This window comes from Corvus kubaryi, unplaced genomic scaffold, assembly GCF_017639235.1.
Source record: "Corvus kubaryi isolate FWS band 111438036 unplaced genomic scaffold, C.kubaryi_AGA036_p1.0 70, whole genome shotgun sequence".
NCBI classification, from domain to species: Eukaryota; Metazoa; Chordata; class Aves; order Passeriformes; family Corvidae; genus Corvus; species Corvus kubaryi.
In genome coordinates this window covers 1,551,458-1,569,215 of record NW_024582058.1, presented here as the reverse complement: position 1 = coordinate 1,569,215, position 17,758 = coordinate 1,551,458, and the positions used below count along the sequence as shown (strand labels likewise).

Here is a 17,758-nt window from a genome sequence, read left to right as displayed (position 1 = left end):
CAGCCCTCTGTGAGTCTCTCAGCTTGTTAGTTCTATGGTTAGAAAGTTCTGTCTTTTAATGTTTCCTTAATCATACTCATGAGTACACATCACTAACATCTAAAATCACACACACAGAGATGTATGTAGGTGCCTTTTGCTTTGGAGGAAATAGGATGTGGAAAGCATAATACAGCAGGAAGTGCCTTTGTACGATGCATGGTTTCACCCAAAATGAAGCAGACAGCCTTGTTCTCTCTGGGTCTGTCAGGGAGTAGTGTAAACAAGTCAGTACAGCAAATAAATTAAGGGCCAAAATTGTATTAATTAAGTAACCAAAACTTCCAGCTTGGGTTGGGAGGTTTCTTTTCAGTTAGACAGATGTTTGTTTTGTTAGATCAGAACTGTGTTGCTTATGCTCCCAGATTCATTCTTGCTACTGTGTGGATATATGATGTATACAGGCATGCCCAAATTGTCAGAGTATGCTCGTGCTGTCATTGTCATGCTTAGGAATAGGGGAATTGAGCCATGCTCTGTGTCACACTGCTTGATGTGAAAGCAAGGCTCCTTGTGCTGTATTGGCCCTGTGCACGAATAGAAAACTTTGCACTTTAAGTTACTGCTTTAAGATCTTTAATAAGCATCAATTTCACCATCAGGTTCTAACAAGCATATAAATCTCTCTCCTCTTTCCTTTCCCTGCTCTGTTATGGAAAAACTATTTGTCAGAGAAAAATTATACAAAACTTTGTTCTATGATAAAAATATTTCACGGAAAAGAGAGTAAAATCTACCATTTTAAACTTGCTATGAAACACCTTCATCTTTCAAAGGCTGTGCTACAGCTAATTCTGTAAAACTGTGTTACTTTATTTCAAAGCATAAAATCTGTAATATTGGATTGATTTTTCATCTTTCAAAAGTAAATAATTACTCTTTTATTATTAATAGAGAATTATTTCATTTGTAAGACAAGAAGGAATCTACCTATTACCTTAATTATGTATAATGTAGTTCTTATTCTTTAAAAAGTTAATGAAGTTCTATTTCAATAAGTGAGTAGCTCTCTTAGACATTACACTTTCCATAAAAAATTTGAGTAGTTTTTCTAGAACAGGCAAAATTCTTAGACCTCTATGCTTTTCCTAGATGAAATAAAAGGCATCCAGATATCTCTCCTTTTTGACAAAAAAATTGCACAGGTGTATGAGAAGGTTTACAAGCCTTAAGGTGAATAATGGAACAAAAATGTGCTGTGGACCTCTAAGTCTGTTTTTATTTGGACAGAGGAATGTGCCCTGCATCCTGCCTGCCAGTGAACAATCCCTTTCCTGTAAACAGACAGGAATTTACAGGCCTGAGAGAAATGCACAGGCACACACCTACAGATCATCCATGTGAGAGAAATGTAAGAGAATATTCCATCTTAGCCCCATAACTAAAAACTACTGGACAGGGCCTTCCCTTCCTGTGGGCTCTCATTAGCACTGTCTCTACTCTTCACCCTGCCCAGGTCGTAGCAGGATTGGCACAGGGGTTTTGGCCTTTCAGGGAGTTTTTCTGTGGCAGGCATTTGTGAGGTTTTTGTGAGCAACATTCAGCTCCCTTGAGCCTCTGCTCTGAGGAAGGCCTAGGGGATTTTAATTTTTTTTCAATTTTATTTAAGGGTCTAAGCAGTCCTAAATGTGCTTTAGTGGACTAAAATCATTCTAACTTGCCCATAAAGCACCTGCCTTTTGTCTCCCCTGCTGTGGTGTGGACACCACTCAGGTTACCACTTCCCAGGCAGTGATTTCTTTGGGAAGATGGGAAAGAGCTGCATTGCTGCACTGGGAATGCAGGCAGCAGCACAGTCCAACAGCCAGTATGCAGTGGGAGAAAGTGGGAGGCTAAAACCCCTCCCCACCTCTGGGGTAGTAGTGGCCTGGCCTTGGTTAGTTTTTTGCCAGAAGGCTTCTGGTGTTACCTTCACCAGCCTTGGGCTCCAGGGATTCTCTCCCACCTTCCCCAAGTGACAGGCATGGGGGTCCTTCAGCTAAATGGGGGCTAAACTCAGGATTTACTTCCTGGCTCAGGGAGAGATTGACTTATCCCCTGTTGGTTTTTAGCTTTTTTTAATTTCTAAGGCACTCTTTTAAGAACACCATACATTTACAGCCCTTTTTCAGGACCTCCGATCTTTATCTGGGTAAGTAACAATAAATAAATACTTCCAATAAAACCTGAAAAGCAAAACCAAATATTTAACCATTAATCAATCCGCCTGTGATTTTATCAAGGAGTGTCTCTCACAGCAGTTCTGGGTCTTATACCAGTATCAGGTGTTCCTTCAGTGAACAGATGAGGGTGTTATGGACTAACTATATCCAAGTGAGTTCTGTTCTTATCAGCCTGTAAAAGAAGGCACCATACAAGGCTTAGGATTTGTTTATTCTTTCTAATTCTACTGCATTTTTCCCCTGCAGCATCAGGCAACTCAATTGCAGTCCCATTTTCAGGTTTAGATTTGCAATTGCCGGAACTGTCTGTGGGAATGTTGTGACAAGGTACAGAAATCAGGCCACGGGGGAAAAATATTTCCAGTTCTCTTCATTGCAAGGGCATTTCACTGAGCAATCAGAACAAGGGATCCTATGAAGAAGGCAGGGAATTGCAAAGTATAACCAAGCACCTTGGTGAAAATCCAGCCTCTAATCTGGTGCTTGACTCCACATCTGAAATGGGAATCAGGGCAAAACGTTCCTAGCTCCTCCTTATGCCCTTTTTCAGTGTTGTGAAAGTAGTAAGGGATTTTTTAGTTTCTCACAGATCACGTGGTTGATGACAAGTCTGTGATGCAGGTGTGAGCTGTCCAGGTTTCCATACAAAATACAGTTTCCAACTTGGACAACAACTGTGAATTTATGTTAATCCAACTCTGGCATTTCTCAGTCTACTCAGTCAAATTACTGCTTTGGAGTTCAGATACAAGTGCCATGAGGACACCTTAAAGAGAAAACACAGCTACCTGGAGGAGTTGTAGTTAATACTGAAGGAACTTCTCAGTGGCAGAAGTCCTTCATTTTTCAGTGTAAATATATTCTCTGGCTAAAAAGAAGGAAAGAAGAGGAAAAAAGAAAAAGAAAATTGGTAAACTAAGTGCAACTAATCAAGCAAGCAAATAAAATAGGAGGGAAATGAAAGAGATACATAAACATGTAAAAATGAGAAAGAGATCTCTTTGGTTACAAAACCCAAAGAGTTTGTGGTGGCTTAGTACAGGATGGTTCCTTAATATTTTTTTTTTTAAGTGTGTAGATAGGCCTTGAATTTCAGAAGGGAGGGCAGTGTTACAGCTATTACAGAGCAGGATGAAAGGCACATTACCCACTAGAGTTTTGTGCTTCTTGAAGCCTGTGGCCACTATCAGAGACAGGATTATTGCCCAGATAGGTGGACGGCAGTTGGGTGTGTATTTCCCTGTGACACATACAGACGCCACCAGGGCAAGGAGACTGGTCTGTCCTGCTCCCTGCACGCTGTGTCTGCGTTTGTCCTCTCTGCTTTGAGAAAGCCACGTCTGACCTGCCAAGTGTGAGCAGGGAGCTTTCTTGAGCCAGTGCCCTTTCCTTTCAGAGAGATTGGTATTTATTACGGGGCAGGGAGGGCAGTCTCAGACTGTCACTGAGGCTGCAGTGATCACCACTCCCACGTTCCAAACAGATATCCATGTGTAGCCACAGGGTCTGCAAGAACTTGCAGGAGAGTGCAAAAGGGGAGAAACTGAAAATCAGAGTTACAAGCACAAAGTGAAAAGAAGAATGTGACAAGAGTAGTAGCAGCCTGTTTATTTTAATTAAACAGGATTCAGCTGCCAGCCCACGCAGAGGAATGGTGATGACATCCCCAGCATTGCAGTGTAAGGATGAGGGGTGGAGACGCCGTGTCTCCCTGAGCGTGCTGTGCTCCCTCCAGGAGCCTGGTGTCCCACCTGCACTGGAGGCAGCATGACACGCTGCCTGCCCAGGTCCAGACTCGCTCCAGCCCACTGGCAGTTTGTTTTCTCCTGAAGTAACTCTGAAAAATCCCGAACAAGGATTATGCAAGTCCACCAACCCATTGATAGATCCACTGTTCCCTCTTAGGAAACTTTTCCCTCCATATCTGGACAATATGCTATAAGGACAAGGTGGAAAGCAAAACATGGACAGATTTGGTTGTGCTTTGACAGACTGCTCAAGTCAAATTCTTAACACCAGCTCCTGGGCTGGTGAGCAGTTGTTGGCCATTGCCACTGAAAACCCTGGGCTGGTGATGGTCAAACAAGGAAGGACTGTTATTTTCTCTATAACTGGTTATTCAAGATGGACTCGTGCAGCTCATCATCTTAATGTCCTAATGTCTCTCAATCTAACTATATTTAATGGGTAAATAATTTGATATCTGAAAGTCACCTGGGGTTGCACTGTTGTTTTTCCTGCTATTCAGTATATCCCTGCTTTCTGAAAAGCCTAAGCACAAACACATAGAGCACTTTGTCTTCACTTTGAAGAATGGAATCAGCCTTTTGTGGGGAATATTTAAAGTTACAGATTTTTTCTTCCTGCCTATTTCCCCTTTTCAAATGAGGCACAGAGTCAATAGGTCAGTAAAATTCATTTGCACCTGAACAGATTATGTGTTGACTATTACAGGCTTCAGAAAGGGTCACATGTATATGTTTTTTGGAATGAGATATTGAAAAGAAAGTGAAATAGCCCTGACCCTGCAAACAGGCATGTCCGTAGCCTGTACTCCAGCAGGACTATCTTATGTGTAAAATCAGGGAAGCTCATCCCTCAGAGAGGTTCTCCCCAGTCTGTGGTCTCATGTTCCACAGTAGTTTGAACAGAGAAGCTATTCACAGCCTTGTATTTTCTAAAACAGAATTATACATTTCACTTCATCCCCTCTTTCCTTTTTTTTTCATGTGAATGTGTGCTGAAACAACTGAATCTTCAAGCCATGCTTTTAGCTCAGAGGCAAAATTACTTCCCTGAAGTCAAGAGCCAATCTGGACTGACACATAGAACACTGAATTGAAAAACCCTGTGTGATTCAGAAGAGGATTTGAAAGGTCCCAAAAGGATATAGATGACAGTGACAACAGTAGAGAACAATTCGGTGGAGAAAAGGGGGTGTCCAAATTTTACTGTGAGCTCTCTGTCATCCTGAGGGAGCCCTTTAGGAGGAGTTCTAAATACTATCTTCTTGAAACAAAAGACAACGTGAGCAGCTGCAAATGCTCAGCTTGGTTATAGCTTTCCCTTATAAAGCACCAAAAAACTTTTGTTTCCTTGGTTGCCATCTAGTGGAAAGTGTGCTGTGTGCATCATTCCTAACAGCGTTTCCGTCTCGGAGCTCACTGAGCTGTGCAGGCGATTGCACCACTGAAATAAGGGGCAACTGGTATTGTTCATGCCTATTTTGTGCTCTGTAGAGTACAGCAAGGGCTTGCTCGGTCCTTGTGGCAGTGTGGAAGGTGCAGAGTGGCAGTTTTGTTGCTGAGAACTTCACCTTTCATCAACATCACTGAATGCTGCTGGGGACAGGTGAGGCATCAGGATGTGGAAGGGTTTGGGTCATAACCTGGCCACCTCTCAGGGCACAGGTTACTCACGATGGGCACTTAATGTGCAAATGACCCCATTCCCCTCGGGCAGAAACCAAAGTAGAGATCAATACTAATATTTCTAAGGTGTATTTTCTTTGCTTGGGACAATTCATTTTACACATTAACTTTGTGCTATTGTAGTAGGTTATATCAACTGTGTTAAGGTGTGTTGCTGAAGCAAATGGGGTTATATTGGGAAAAAATGCCATTGATTTTCTCAGGCCACAGTTTGAGCTGATCTGTAGTGTTCCTTGGGATATTATGAGACTCTGTAGGATGTTCTTGGAAAACATTTTGAAGTACCAATCCAAATTCCTGAAAAGTACCAGAATAATTCATTTTGAACAGTGTCCATGCATTAGAGACACTAGAATGCTGGTGCATTGAGAGCCACATTTGGTCTGACCCTGATTTCTGTGGTGTTTTTTCTTGCTTTTTCCACGTTTTTCAAAATTTCAATGGCTTTCCTTCAAGAATTTTTTTAGGTGACCCACACTCAGCCCTTAAGAAATCAGCTAAGGATCATAACCTTGTTCCAGGTCTCCTTTTATTGAAGTCCCACAAGCACCAAGCATTTAGGCCCCAAATCAGTGTATCCATGCCATGTGCTTGTATCCACCTGTCTCTTCCTTTTTCATCAGCAACCTTCCACTTGCTTTCCTTCTTGAGAAGGACAAGGCTTCTCTTGCTGCCATCCTGATGTGCTTCGTGCAGCCTTGTTAAAACCTTTGCTAAAGAAATGTTTGTTGTTCATGAGCCTGTGATTGGAAAGCAACCAAAACTCACTATTGAAGCCTTGATAAATTATGAGTATCAGCAACCCCTACACAGAGCTGCTGGCAATTAGCCTCAGTACTGAAGCAAAGTGATTCCCTTTTGCCTTTAAATAAAAATGTATGCCAAGGATTTCTGAAAGTTTCCCAGAGCAGGTGTATTACTCGAAGCTTTTTATAACTCTTTTTGTCACTACATTGCATTCACGCCAATTAAATTAATTGTTGGGTCTTGCCTACTAATAAAGGAAGTTTATCTTTAGGACACATTGTTTTGTAATGTTGTCTTTTTCTGTATAGGAAAAATAGTGCCCAGGAGAAAATTGGAAGTTCTTGAGAAAGATCTTTGTTAATGTTTTTCCTTCCTCCTTTTTCTTATTTTTAAATAAAGATATGCAGAGCCTCGAGAAGTTGCTGAGGGATGCAATAATATATGGACAGCCTCGCACCCACAGAGCATGGAGAAAAATTATCATCCTCGTGGAGGGCATTTACAGGTATGTTTATGTTGTAGAAAGATGAGTATTCTATCATTTCTGAGGACAGAATGATGAATTGAGTGGGGCAAACTCTGACTGTAGGTATCTGAGGAAAATCTTAACGAGAGTGGAAGTTACAGTAACATTCTGTGATCTCATAAATATGTTGATTTCCATTATGTCATCCTGAACCTTGGATCCTGTAGCTCCAGTTAGATCCTGTACATTGTTCTGGATGTTGATTTAGCAAATCACAGTGGAGTGGGAGATGTACTGTGAGAGCAAGACAGATAAGGTGATGTTTGCTGTGACAGATGTGATAGAGTTCATGGAGCTATAGGTGGTGAGGAGTTCTGCTAAGTGAGTAAGCTGAGCTTTCTGGAGTTGTTTGTTATGCATGGGCAGATCAAAAGACAACTACACAGAATTAATTAAGGTCTGCATGCCCAATTCTTGCCCAGCTGTTGGAATCTTAAATCTCAAGCTAAACTTAAGCTAAGTGATATCAGCACCTTTCTAATAACTAGTGCTGGATCTAATAGACTCACACTTTAACAGGAAAATAATTGAAAGACTGGCTTTCAAAGAATTATGGAGTGGTATTTAATGTAGCCCTGGTCCCTGGAGGAATTCAAATGAGAGAAGTGCCTTTGAGAATCCATCTGATAATACCAGCATAAATAATACAATATAATTACAGAGCATCTCAGTCAGGTAACTCCAGTTCACTCCTGTGGTGCAGCTTATACCCAAGCAGAAAGGCAAACAGTCACTGGAGTTGAGCAGCAAAGCAGTGGCACCAGCCAGGCTCACCATCCTGGGCTTCACCCCGGCAACTTCTCCAGTCTGGAGAAGGTCATTGGGAAGGCAGCCAGGGGGCTCGTGGAAGGGGAGGCACTGATGGGCAGGAGTTGGAGAAGGGAAAGGCAGGAAGGGCTGAAGAAGCAGGGGTTTGGACAGTAAGAGGGTTTTTGCAGGGATCTAGGCACGGCTACTGGGGTGATGACAGGAGATGGGGGAGCAGGAGAAGGGTAGTTTGGGGAGTAGTGAGACCTGCCCCAGGGAAAAGGGAACCAGAACCACTCATCCACAGGACATGACATGGTTATAAAAGTGGCATTAAAACTTTATATGTAGGGATCATATCATGTGTGGCTGAAATACAGCCAGTCTGGATGGGCAGTCACTTATGCCATTTTACTGCAAAACACTGGCACAGCTTAGCAAATTAGCTTTTTTTTGTGATAAATTTTTTATGATCTCATGTCATCACAACTTCAGAGTAATCAGGGCTTTCTTTATGCCTAACATTTTCCATCTGCAAAGAGACCAAATCAGTCCTTATCTAAACACGTGTCATTCAGAGGTGAAACAGGTTGGCAGCAGATCAGCTGATCCAAAGCAGGCTGAACATGTCCTTTCAACCAGAATAAACAGAGCAAAACTACAAATAAACATCGCTTGGTACTACTAAAAGAAAGCTCAGATTTAAGGACTTTGATCATGCAGAAATTAAGTGGACCACCAACATTTTACTGACAAATGTTCCCATTGGTCACATGGCTGACAGAAAAGGCTCCAGCTGCTGAGCTTTGTTCACTTTTAAATCCTTTACCCTGAATATTGACCACTAGGGAGCAAGAAGGTAGACTGGTAACACAGATCAATCCAAGCAGTGGGACAAATCCACTGTCAGCTATTTAACTACATTAACTTACAACTGTATTTCCAGATTTATATTTGGTGTAGAGTTTTCTTTTCCTTTAGTTTTGCAGTTCATTCTCAAATGAGATTTAATTTTCCGGAGTTCAAAGAACCTTCTGTTGGAGTGCAAAATAAAAGCATGTTAAACCTCAGAGTACCTACTAAAAGGAACCGTAAAGTTCCTTCAGCTCCATAAAGGCAAAATAATGTTAAGACCACTCATGCCCTGAAAGGCATAAAGTAAAAGAAAAACAAAGCTCAGCTCTCTAATAGTCTCTCATTGGAAACTATCCCTAGCAGTAGCGAGGCTGGTTGCTTAGTTGTTTTCGTGGTCTAAGCAGATCAGAAATTGTAGAGCGTGGTTTGGTTGTAAAGCAAATCTGCTGTGACTTGAGGGTGAATGCCACCATGTGCCACCGTGCCGTGGCCCTGCCACCTCTGCCAGCCCGGGACACGCACAGCCAGGCAGCCCTGCGGCACGCCGGGAGCAGGCTCACAGGCCGGGCAGTCTGAGCCACTTGGTAGCTAAGAACCTTTCATATGCAAAAAAACAGCTGGAGAAGGACAGAATAGAAATACTCTTACTCTTTTCGTGTGTATGTTCTTTCCTTTCTTGGCCCGGGATTTTTGAAAGACTAAAATTTTCCAGCCCTATATTGGCTAGTGTTAGTTTTCTTGAAGGTCTGCCAAATGCCAAATTAGCATTCATCAAGAGGGTTTAAGAGGAGTTAGAGTGTATTTAATGTATTCTTCTTACAATAGTTAATACTGCTTTTTATTTTTTTTTCCTTAAGTTATGCTACAGGGGGAGCAAATATAGAATTTAAACAACTTGTTCAGAGCCATTCTCAAAGTTAAAATGTCTTGATTTGCAAGTTTGGCTTGGCAAATTTTTACAGAAATGCTTTTTCCAGAGATGTAAAAGAAAACACTAAGCTTTCCTTCTTTAAAAAAATATTGTTATATGGGACACCATAGTCTTAGTATGGTGAAGTTTATGGTATGGAAAGAAATTTGCCTTCTGTTTCCATTAGGAGTATCTTAAAGTGTTTACACTGTGCATAAGCCTAAACTTACCAGCTGGCAAAATTTGAAAAGGGTGACTGTTAGCCAACGCGAGCATTTCTGGAAATCAGACTTGTGTTTGATACCATAAACCACAGATTTTGTTTGGTTACAACTGAAGGCACAATTAGCCCCTCGACTTGGGGAGCACTCAAGCAACATGTCAAATAAATAGCATTAAGTATATGTTTGTTTGCTTTTTAATGTCTCTATTATCTTAAAAAGGAAAAAAAACCCCATCAAAATTAAATGTAACTCCTAGTGAAAGCTGGTTCTTAACTTGGACCAGCTTAGGAGCAAATATATTCCATTTGTGTTCCGAACTGAGGGAGGCCATCTAGCCATCAATCTTGACTCCAAAAAGCATGAACAAGTTTTGGCAATGACCAGGGCACAAGTTAAACTGACTTGCTAAATCATATTTTTATTATTTGAATTCCAGCTAATGTTTCCCTTGGCTTCTACCATTTCCAGTTCAGGATTAATCAGTTACTGTGTTCTTACATGGTTTGTGGTAGGCTTCTGCTCTCTGCCATGCATATTTACTTAGGAGTCAGATAGGCCAAGGCCCAGGGCAGGAGTTATGGGGCATCAGAAACTGATCAAAACAGATTGGTTTTCATTTGTTTTTTCCTTGCTTTTAATTTAATTTGTGTATTTTCCCTTCCAGCTAAGAAAATAGCTCTGATCAGTTAGATATTGTCCAATGCCTTTTCATGTGCATTAGAAGTTCCAATCGTGTAGGAAATTTATTGGGGTTATTTTTTGTTTCCTGGGATTAAGTGACTGGACTTCCAGAAAAGAATGAGGTAACATTTAATGTCTTTGGCCAAGGACCAGCATTAAAGGTTAACATTTCTATCATTTCAGTGGTGAAATGGAGTTGTATTTGAGGGCAGAGTTGAAAGATATCCTTAAATTTATTGCTCTAAACTACAAAACAGAGATTGTTGTATGAATGTACAAGGTTTATGTAAGAAAACAGTACCTAAAATAACTGTTAAAGTGGAATGTATATGTCTTGGGAGTAGCAAGCCAGGAAGGGAGGGATTTTCCCAATTACGAACTAGCCTGAAAGGGGAACAGATAAATTCTTCAAATGTTGAAAAGACAGTGGTACTCCAGGGCATGTCTAGAGATGCTGAGTGATGCTGTTACAAAGTAGATAACAGGTGGAATATTTGTAAATTAGTTTTCCTGATGGAAAAAAAATGGAAACTGCGGTAATGTAGCAGAATGTAGAAACCTCTTTTCCCAAGAAGTTTCAAAATAAACTGGGCAAAAAAACCATCAGTATCATGTCAAGGGTGAGCCTGCGTTCCAAGTGAAGTGAACATCCCAAGCACACACCTCCTGTCTCTCAAAGCACCTGGGTCCACAATTCATCAGCTACATCAGGAGGAATGTCCAGTTTCAAACTGGAGTGTTCCCAAAATTTGGGATTATCTCCTCACCTCTGGAAGTACGTTCAAAATGAGTGTGTACTAACTCAAGTTTTTGTGCCTGTCCACCAGACAGGGGAGATACGAGGGTCAGCTGCAATCTAGAAGTTTTCCATCCCTGCCCCCAAGCTAAGAATTTGTGCCACAAGACAGGATGTCATACCACATAATGGGAACGCCTGGCCTGGGCAGAGCCAGCTTGAGTTCATCTGTGCCTGGGGGTTTTTTATATGCCCTGTGTGCTTGAGCAGATCTGGAAACAGATCAATACGTTTGAACCCAATAGCTGTTTGTACACAAAGCTGTGTGGCACAACCAGAGTGAGACAGAACGATTACAGTTCATTTCTGGCTTTTTGGTTTAAGCTACTTGACATCAACATTTACTGAAGGATTCAGTAAACTTTCTATTTGGGCTACCCAAGGGATCATGTGAAATGAGCTTTATCTTGAAGCAATTCTAGGTGTGCATATCACTAACCGTCTCCCAGGGTCAAAAGAGAGACCAAGACCAGAGCAGGCAGCAAAACAGTTCTCATCTCTGCGTCAGGAGGGCTGACACTTGTTTGAATGGCAGCACAGAATATGTGCACTCCAGCAGCACTTTTATCTATTCCATGGACACTTCAAGGCCACATTAGGACCTCCGTCAACTACTGCATTTTTGTCAGCCAGCATCTTTCAAGAGCAGTAACTCAAAACTGAAACTGAATACAAGTACCTTGTTTTTCTAAACAGCTTAGAGTTCCAAGAGAAATCTCCTACTCATATGAGTAAGAAAAGTTTTCATTAAATCTTCTAAATGGTTGAATCTTGCATCAGCCATGTACCAGCTCCATGTATTCTGGGATTCAGCACAACTTTCCTTCCATTACACAAATACACAGCATTTTTAATTTGCCTTTTTTTTACTCCTGTCTTTTTGAAGTTAGATGCTGTCTGTCCTGCCTGAATCTCTGTGAGCCACTAAGCGTAGTGATGACCATATAAATGTGGAAAAACTGTTCTTGTCCTTCTGTGCCCAAGCATTGCTGGAAGGTGGAGGGTGGGATGGCAGTGTGCTTCCCTCTGCAGAGGTGCTCCTTGGCTCTCCTGCAGACCGACCAGACACAGCTGAAAGCTGCCAAGCCCAGCACGTAGGATGCTGCATGTCCAAGCACACCCAGTGGCTCAGTGTCATTTTAGCTGACTAATGCTTTGACTCTGGGCTATGTGAGGACTTGTATTCACTAGGAAAATAGCTGTGGTGGTTTAAGTTGCTTCTCCCACAGCTGCCAAGTGCCATTTGGGAAAAGTGAGAAAGCCCAGTCCTCAGGAGCTTGCAGTACAAGCCCACCCTTCTTTGCTGCAAGGGACCATGGTGCCAACATACAGTCCCACAGCTGCCTCTTTTATGGCTGGGCAAGACATAAGGGCAAGATTTGCCAGCAGTCACCAACAGCCAAAAATATGCCTCCAGGCACACACAGCCAGGCTCTCTGAACCTCCCAGTATGAACAGCACAGGCAACCCTTGTCTACGGCTACTCCCCCGTGCTGTTACACTGATGGAGACTTGCCTGTGGGCAGGTCTCCTTCAAAACTGGAGACCAAACAGTTTCCAAGCTTACTCAGAAGACCAAAGGATGAAGAAGGACTAAAATTGTCAGAAATTTCCTGAGTGCTAAAAGCACATCATGCTCCTTTTGTGGTGCCAAACTTCCAGCTGCACAGTACAAGTAGAGTGGCAACAAAGCAGCCTGTGAAAGTCATCGGTCCAGGATCTAAAAATTCCCAGGACACTATTGATTGCACTGCTCTTTTGTACTTGCTATTTGGGACCAAAGTCCATGTTTCTGCTCACCTGAAACTTGATGAGTTTGCAAGTGGATACACCATAGCTGTGGGCCTTAGCCACAAGAGCCCTGGTTTTCCTGGCACACAGCGTGCTGACTTTGTGTTTGATAGGAAGTTTTTAGCTTTTAAAGACCTGCTTACTAGAGCTAGTGGAAGAGAACACATTTAACTCATTATGAAATTAATACTGAGTGCATCTGAGCATATCCAAGCATAGCTGTAGTCATCTCACAAAGGTTTTCAAGACACAAGTCTTCACAGCAAAACTCTGGATATGTCATCTTTATGGGATCAGAGAGCATTTCTTATTTATCTCCCTGGGCTTTCATTTTGCTGGACACCTCCTCTGTGTCTTCTCATTTACTGACATGACTGCCAACAGTGCAAAAGATTTATCATCTTTTCTCATTCCTATAAATCTCAATACACTATTAATCACAGAATCATGGAGTGGTTTGGGTTGGAAGGGACCTGAAAGCTCATCTTGTTCCAACCCCCCCTGCCATGGACAGGGATATCTTCCACTAAACCTGGTTGCTCAGAGCCCCATCCAGCCTGGCCTAGAACACTGCCAGGTATGGGACACAACTTCTCTGAGTAACCTGTGCCAGTTCAAAATACTTCATTTTTCTGCATGGCTGTAAGAAAGTAAAAAAGAAAGGGAATGGAAACTTTTTTTTTTTTTTTGATTACTAGGTAGCAGGCTACATTTCCTAAAAAGTACATATCAAGAGCAAAAATTGGCAAGACTGGGTTTCAGCTGCCTGTTTTAATCCTTGATTCTGTGAAGGCTGGGATTGCTTAGAGTTTATGGCACCAGCTGTGGGTTTCACATGGCCCATCTCCAGTGTATGTTGGACTCAACTCCTCTGCACCAGATGAATTTGCTCTCGAGCTATTATGCCCAAATATTGCCACAGTAGCTGATGATGAAGTAAGCAAGGACCAGACTGAACTATAGCAGTTTTTTATAATATTTGTTTTGTAGAGATGAACTGTAATGTGCTGCTTTGGGTAAGTATCTCTCCCTTGCTTTTCACCTTTCCTTCTCTCCTCTGACATGTTGACAATTTACAAACATTCAAAGACTTTTGGACTGGTTTTGATTGCTTGAATTCCAAAACTATTTAACTGTTTTATACTCACCTGCAAGCGGGAAAGGGTTGCAAGTTTTCTTTGGCTTGTAAGTAAAAATTGAGATTCCAGAAGAGTTTTGGTGGAATAAGGCAATTAATGACTGTGTTTTCTGCCAGTATCAGAAAGAGTACAGGGTTTGTTGTTCATCCCTGATTCTCCCCATGTGCAGCATGGAAGGGTCCATCGTGCGCCTGCCAGAGATCGTCTCCTTGAAGAAGAAATACAGAGCCTACCTCTACTTGGACGAAGCTCACAGCATTGGTGCAGTGGGAGCAACGGGCCGAGGAGTTGTGGAATACTTCGGAATGAGTCCCGATGATGTTGACGTATTAATGGGAACATTCACAAAGAGTTTTGGTGCAGCTGGAGGATACATAGCTGGCAGAAAGGTAAAAGGAAATCATAAACAATTTCACATCAAGGGTGTGGGAACTGCTTTCATATTATACATGATATATTTCAGTAGGTTTTTTTCACAGACTGCTTAACATGAGCACTATTCTAAAGTTAGCATCATTTTTGCCTGGATCCCAAATGCACATCAAACAGTCAGACTTTCTTATTTTTGTCTCATGTTCACATTATGTAATTTGCTTGAGTTGGGTTATTTCTGTGCCACCCTGATGATTGTTGTTTGTCTTGGAAACGTTTGGACATGTTGTGGTTGGCTAAATATACTTCCCTACATTAATTTGCATGCGGATTGCTCATTACTTTGTTTCACATTTGTAAACAGTGTGTGGAGCAATATTGAGAGATTAAAACCACAGTTTCATCCACTGATAATAAAATTCCTAAAGAGTTGTGGATTGACATAGCTGCATTTTTGAGGAGAATGGAGAAAGGTTACTGGGGGCCTTTTGCAATAGTAAATTCTGTGTCCTCAGTTGCTCCACATACATTAACAAAACAGTCTCTTGCCAACAACAGATGTCAACAAAAAGTAGAGCTGAGCTTGCTTTAACTGAGGGTGTAGAAGAGAAAGCATAATCAGCGCCATTGTGAAATGTCATTGGTTTTGTTGCTTGACAGAGAGATCAAATGGTTGCTGATTATTTGCTCTTTTCATACCCAGCTGAATGTATTTTTTAAGCAGTCTGCTGAATGAGTGGGAAGCCTGTTTAGACAGCCCATATGGTTGTTGTCAGGATAACATTAATAAGGGTAGTCCTACAGTAGAATAAAAGGGCTATAAGAAAGTATAAACTGTGTATATTTTACTGTCTTTTTTGGGTTTGCCCCTGGAGATTTTAAAACCAAGTGTCATAATACATCAAGAATCAATTTTCTTTGTTTCATTGGCTTCCTGAATTTGTATCTCTACATTTATTTCTTACCAAAGACAATGTGGCTAATGTAGCTAGAAAGTATAGAAAGATTAGACCTGTGAAAAGTAGTTTGATTTAATTTATCCTCTAATCCTTGGAAGTTTTTTTAAATGCAAACAGGTTGCTCTTTTCATGCCTGTGTGTATCACCAAGCTTTGCCTCAGGCTTCTCAGCCTTGGAAGGCTGCTCACCCATTCACCCACTTACATTCCTTTCTGCAGCCAAACGCTCTCAGTGGCACTGTTTATTCTGCATCAGCTGGAGCCCAGAGGCCGCCTTAGCTTTTGACCAAACCCTTAGGAATACAATTGCAATATGGCCGTGCATAACCTGTGTAAGGTTAGGTAAATCTTTATCCCCAGCACTGGGATTACTGCATAGACTCATACAGTATTTTTGGTAGTGATTTGTGTTACTCTCACTGGATTTTTTTTTTTTCTGATTATATTTTCTTATCAAAGTCAATTTTCAAGCAGGCCTCATCCCTTCCTCACTAACATGCTTTCAACTCTTAGTGTGGTAACTGTTACTCTGATATTTTGCACTAAGGGACATAAGTTGTTATAACAATGAAGATCTTAATAAGATCTGAATTCCCTACTGCAGGCCTGGATTCAGGAGAGTTACTGGTGCTTTAGATATGCCTACAGTATATCAGTGGTTTTTCTAAGAGCACAGATTGTGTTCTTAGTTATACCAGCAATTATACCAACTCTTAACATGACTGTACCTGCCGCAGTGATTGAAAATTTTGATTGAAAATTTATGTGCTTATAGACAAAGATAGATCCCATTAAGGTTGCTTTTCCTGGGCTAGGTCATGTGGCAGAGGACCTATACTGATGTCATATAGCCTTTGTTTCATTACCAGAGAGGAACTGAGCAGCATTATTTTAAGCACAGCTGTTCATTGGTCTTGAAATTATTTTGGCTCCTTTATAATAAGTCTTAGCGCAGAAGTAAACATTATTCTATTCCAGACTTTTGTTTCAGCTGTAATTGCCCCACTTATATGTAAAGTATTTGCACCTGCCTGATGTTTCTTCAGGCCATGTATCAACAGTGGCAGCCAAGAAAGCAATCCAGGAGCTGGTGAAATGTCCTCTTCCTTTTGCACATTCCCACTCCTGCAGTAGTTAAGAGGGAGATCTGTTGTTTGGCCAGCTCACAGCTCATTCATGCTTTGTTTTGCTTGTGTAAGGACCTTGTGGACTTTTTACGAACTCATTCTCACAGCGCTGTGTACGCCACATCTATGTGTCCCGCCGTAGCAGAGCAAATCATCAGGGCCATGAAATGCCTCATGGGACTGGATGGGACAGCACAAGGTAACCAACCTTCCTTCCTTCCTTCCGAATTCCTTCCGAATTCCTTCCGAATTCCTTCCTTCCTTCCGAATTCCTTCCTTCCTTCTGAATTCCTTCCTTCCTTCCTTCCTTCCTTCCTTCCGAATTCCTTCCTTCCGAATTCCTTCCTTCCTTCCTTCCGAATTCCTTCTGAATTCCTTCCTTCCTTCCTTCCGAATTCCTTCCGAATTCCTTCCTTCCGAATTCCTTCCTTCCGAATTCCTTCCGAATTCCTTCCGAATTCCTTCCTTCCTTCCTTCCTTCCAAATTCCTTCCTTCCGAATTCCTTCCTTCCTTCCTTCCTTCCTCCCTTCCTCCCTTCCTCCCTCCCTTCCTTCCTCCCTCCCTTCCTCCCTCCCTCCCTCCCTCCCTCCTTTCAGCTGCGACCAGAGCATCTCCTGGGTACACACACAAGCAAAATGTCATCAGCAGCAAAGAAGTATGGCAATGCAAAAGAAATCCTTCTTATTGTAAAATTAATACCCAAATCATCATACTTCTAAGTGCTGTCGACCCTGGGGGTTTTTTCCATGCTCATCCACATGTAGCAGGGATGGAAGTATTTTGGAATTCTGGCTGCATAGTCGCCAGCCCATCCTGTTTTGCAGCAAAAAATAGAAACCCATGGATTTTCCTTGTAGTATTGTCTGACCCTGTAGTCAGTTTCATAAGGATATGCCTTCATTTACGGGCTAGGTGTTGTCAGTTTAGCTTCTTTGTAAGTGTGAACCTTCAAAATGGCAAGCAACTCAAGCATGGTGCAGCATTTCAGAACAGGTATTGAATGTTAAATCATAGTATGAGAAGATGGTTATAATAATTCCTACCTCCCTCAGGCATCAATTCTGGTGTCCTGAACCTGGTTTTGTGCTACATTTTGTCCCCAAAGCATTGACTGCTTGGTGTCTTTATGAAAAATCAGGTGTATTTCTATTTGTCTCTTGAAGCTGCAGATGCAGCTACTGTCCAATCCTCTGTGTGACGTGCTCTATCCTCTGCGTGATGTTTTATCCTCTGTGTAATATGTGTTCTATAC

General features: G+C 41.8%; 1 protein-coding gene across 6 annotated transcripts in view; it reads left to right on the top strand.

Moving 5' to 3' along the window:
* Positions 1-17,758, top strand: part of SPTLC3 (serine palmitoyltransferase long chain base subunit 3) — an 86,770-nt gene that overhangs the window by 54,326 nt on the left and 14,686 nt on the right. For all 6 annotated transcript variants that reach the window (XM_042049323.1, XM_042049324.1, XM_042049325.1 and 3 more), the window contains 3 exons: positions 6,779-6,884; positions 14,218-14,437; positions 16,578-16,704. In XM_042049323.1, coding sequence (XP_041905257.1) covers positions 6,779-6,884; positions 14,218-14,437; positions 16,578-16,704 — 453 coding nt within the window. The remainder of the gene's footprint in view (positions 1-6,778; positions 6,885-14,217; positions 14,438-16,577; positions 16,705-17,758) is intronic.